Source organism: Portunus trituberculatus, chromosome 2 (assembly GCF_017591435.1).
Source record: "Portunus trituberculatus isolate SZX2019 chromosome 2, ASM1759143v1, whole genome shotgun sequence".
NCBI classification, from domain to species: Eukaryota; Metazoa; Arthropoda; class Malacostraca; order Decapoda; family Portunidae; genus Portunus; species Portunus trituberculatus.
In genome coordinates this window covers 57,583-61,849 of record NC_059256.1, presented here as the reverse complement: position 1 = coordinate 61,849, position 4,267 = coordinate 57,583, and the positions used below count along the sequence as shown (strand labels likewise).

The 4,267-nt window shown below is 43.0% G+C and overlaps 1 protein-coding gene and 1 long non-coding RNA gene across 3 annotated transcripts; one reads left to right on the top strand and one right to left on the bottom strand.

Annotated features, from left to right (window-relative positions):
* Positions 1-262: 262 nt before the first annotated feature.
* On the top strand, positions 263-1,615 carry LOC123501102 (DNA translocase FtsK-like). Its single transcript, XM_045249689.1, has 3 exons — positions 263-533; positions 620-1,355; positions 1,507-1,615. Exons 1-3 carry the CDS (start codon positions 263-265, stop codon positions 1,613-1,615), a joined length of 1,116 nt encoding a protein of 371 aa, XP_045105624.1.
* A 388-nt stretch (positions 1,616-2,003) lies between these two features.
* Positions 2,004-3,159, bottom strand: LOC123507193. 2 transcript variants are annotated; one of them, XR_006675613.1, is made up of 3 exons: positions 2,407-3,159; positions 2,209-2,278; positions 2,004-2,039 (listed from the first exon to the last, which is right to left on the bottom strand). It is a non-coding gene; the product is annotated as an uncharacterized LOC123507193 (long non-coding RNA). The 2 variants fall into 2 exon arrangements; XR_006675612.1 differs by having other exon boundaries at positions 2,004-2,278.
* Between the last annotated feature and the right edge of the window lie 1,108 nt (positions 3,160-4,267).

Below are 4,267 nucleotides of genomic sequence, written 5' to 3'. Positions count from 1 at the left end.
AAATAAAGCAAAATCTTATAATAGATAAAGCGAGCGCTCAACACCTAGCACCTAATAATTAAATAAGTAGCAAGACGGACTGCCCGTCATCTATCATCTTAAACTGTACTTCCACTTCCTACTTTTACACACTTCTTTCTCTCAAATTCTTCTTTCATCCAACTTTCCTATCCCCCCCCCCAATTCCAATTCCAACGTCACTTATCTCGCAAACACCGCCAGAAGAGGAACCCTCCCAACTCCAGCCAACCTCACCACCAAGATGCCCAAGAACGCCAAGCAGCCAGCACCACAGCAAGAGTTGTCCCCGAGTCTGCAGGAGGAAGGAAGTGGTGATGTCCCTGCTGATGAGGTTCCTGACGACACCGACGTTCCTGATGTGGAAGACGTGGCGACCGTACAAGCTGTTGCTGGGCCCTCCATGAAACGCACTCGGCCATCCAAGAAAGACGTCAAGGACTATCCCTTCACCGACGACCAACTGAGGGAGATTGCAAACTTCGTACAGTCGCATCCAGAGCTGTATGACAAGCGCAACGAGAAGTGGCTGAATCCGTCGTAGAAGCTGAGCCTGTGGATGGAGCTGGCCCGAAACTTCAGTGACTGTTCACACCTGCAGGTGAAGAAGTTGGTGGAGAAGAAGAGGACAGACTTCGGGAAGATCGAGAAGAGGGAGAGCAAGAGTGGATCAGCAGCCAGGCCGAGGACGCAGAGGAGCAGAAGGTCGTGGAGGTTTGGGGCTTCCTGGCAGGTCACATCGCCCACGAAACTACGCACCCTAGTGAAGACTTCGGCAGACAATGGGACGACCCAGAATCCTCCAGCCAGGAGTCTGTCCTATCGGCCCACTCACTTGCCAGGAGGAAGAGGAAGAAGGAACGCCAGGAGGAGGACCTATCCAGCCCACGATCCACCAGAGGTTCCCCGGAGAGAAGTGCCATCCAAGAACTACTACAGAGTGCACAGCTCCTAGCAACACGGAAACCACCACTTGAGGGACCTGTGGCAGACGTCCGGCAGTTCGTGGAGTTCATGTACACCCGCCTGATGAAGGTTTCCCCCATGCATCATGGTGTACTCTTCGCCAAGATCAACTACATGATCAGCCTCATGGAGGAACCGGTGATGGGAAGGAGTGCCATAAAAGACCCAAGGAGATTGCTGGATGCTGTGCCCATGCCAGTAGGAGTTCCGGGCCCATCGCAGCAGTGGCAGCCTCCTGCACCACCTACTGTCGCTCCTGCTCCACCTCCTCCTCCTCCTCCTCCAGTGTATCATCAGCCGCAGTACCAGCAGCCACACTATGCGCAGCCCCACTACCTACAACAACAGTACCAGCAGCCTCAACAACAACAGTACCAGCATCCTCAACAACAACAGTACCAGCAGCCTCAACAACAACAGTACCAGCAGCCTCAACAATCTGAACAGCAACAGTTCCCGCAGCAGCCACAGCAGCAGCAGGTGCCCACCCACTACAGTGGGAACAGATACTCGGCTGTACAGCGTCCCCCATCAAGACCAAACTCCAGCCCCAGAAGACGAAGTCACCGGCGAAGAAGGCCATCATGTCCCCCATGATCGAGACGCCCAGGGCCTACGAGGCGGAGGATAGCGACGAGTGAAGAGATAATAAACATGTAACATATGTATTGTGTATAACCTAATGTGAAAATGTATTAAATAAATGTGTAAAACAACAAATATATTTCTACCCTATTCATTTACAATATAAGTGTAAATATAAAATACTAAATATAACAAAGATATTGTAAACTACAAACTGAAAATAAATAAGTGAGACATAAATGGTTACAGAGGAAAGAGATATAATAAAACATGGAAATATGAGAAATGACATAAACATTGACGAATGGAAATGATAAAAGATAACAGAAAATAATGAAGGGTTGGTAATAAACAACTTGGATAATAATAACTGAATATATAAATAAGGTATTGAAATAATAACTTGTAGTGTAGGATAATGACTATGATTGGGCTGACTTGCTGTATCTTGATTTATTGATTGATTCAGCCTGCAAATTTAATGTCAACATAAACACAGCATACCTCAATATCATGTAACTCCCTTCAATATCTTGTAACTTCACCCAGTAAACAGAAGAATAAACATAAGATGAACACATATCCCATTCTATTGTTCACTATTGCAATGACACACGATACATATAAAATAGTACTCACAAAATGACCGCCCATCATCAGCCAAGGCAGACTTCACCACATGTCTGATTACAGCATTACCCCAACTATGCTGCAAAGTTACACTTAATCAAATCCTCCTATCAGCACCGCATTTAATATAACACCAACCAATATGCACAATCAGCGGCATAACATAAGTCAAACAAATCAGAGAAATAATGTTATCACAAAACTCACCTCAGTCAAACAACCGCCACTCACCCCTGACAGGCACCAACTGTACCTCTGCCTACCTTACCCCTACAACCTGAGTGCGGTATAATATATATCCGTGTTACATACACAGACCCTAAAAGAAAACTTCCTCTTGACAAACAAATACACATTACTAACCAATACCAAACTTGTTAATAAGTAAGAAAACAATATATGTATCTCAATAATAATTACAATTCTTGTCATATATGCCAATAACAATTATACAGTAACTGGAATACAACCCGTGTCTACACCTCTTTCCAACCAATGACAGCGACACACACTGCCCGCTCCACATTCAAAGGTGCCAACAATGACATTATAATTCTAATATGATGAGAATCATATTACACTCCCCCCACCACAAATCAAAGGCTTCTATACTTCTATTGTTGATCGACTGGGAGCAACACCACCAGTCTATGTACTGATCTTACCATTTGCTTGTCATGTTGGCCCCTGTACTGTTTTCCTGGTTCATTAATTTTATACCTCAACAACACATCTCTGATCTTTCCATCCCTTCCTGGTATACCTTCTACAACTTCCGCTAACTTCCATTCTCCTCTTAATACATTATGATCATTAACAAGTACAATGTCACCCTTCCGAACATTTCTTACACTCACATGCCACTTTTGGCGTACAATTAGAGTAGGAAAGTAGTTCTTCATCCATTTTTTCCAAAATAAATCAATGACCTTAATCTTAAATGCATATGATCTACTTACTTCTCCCGTTCATTCCAAAATCCACAAGGAGCATCAATGGTAGATCGACCCAGTAGTAAGTCATTAGGTCTCAATACAGTCCCTTCATCAAAATCTTCACCTGGTTTGAACCCGATAGGCCGTTCATTCAATACATTGGCCACCTCATACATAACAGACTGTAGTTCTCCAAAGGATATGACTGATTCACCTATGATTCTAGTGAGAGATCTCTTGACTAATCTAATTAACGCTTCACTGCAAGAATTTTCCCAAGGGGCATCTGCTGATCTATTGAATACCCAGATTAAACCATTAAATTTTCCAAAATTGAACACTTCATGCTTATTCCACCGAGTAACCATATCTCTCAATTCCTTGTTTGCAGACACTAACTGTGTACCATTATCTGAATATAATTTTTTGGGAAATCCTCTAAGACAAGTGAATCTCTTCAATACAGTAAGAAAGTTTTGAGTATCATAACCTTCGGAAAGGTCTAAATGTACAGCCCTTGTTGTCATGCAATTGAAAATTACTCCAAACGTTTTTCTTTTCACTCTTCTTTTCACCGTATCACAAACCCAAAGAGGACCGAACAGGTCAACACTTACATTGTAAAATGGTGGACATGGCTCTAGTCTTTCCTTAGGTATTTCACCCATACACTGGGATGTGCAGATCTTATCTATTCTATGGCAAGTTACACATTGTTTTCTAATAGATTTCATTGTCTTCCTCGCACCTAATACCCAGTATTTCACTTGAGCTCTAGCAAGGCCCGCTTCTATTCCACTATGATCTTCCTTGTGTATGTGGGACAGATACAGTTCAGAAAATGGATGCTTTGATGGGAGTAACATGAACTGATCACAATTCCAATTGTCTTTTACCCATTTTGACATTCGACTTCCCACAGTGATAATGCCATCTTCTCTCATCCTTGGTCCTAGACGTTTATATTTCTTTTCCCAGTCTTGTGGCAGGCTTGTTTGAGCGTTCTTAACAAGAAATAATTCTGCTCTCTGTATATCCTCTGCATTAGGATCACATATTATAGCTTTAAATGATCTCTTTCTTACTACATTTATGACTCGAGCCATTACCGACAAAAGCCGTTTCAAATTGCT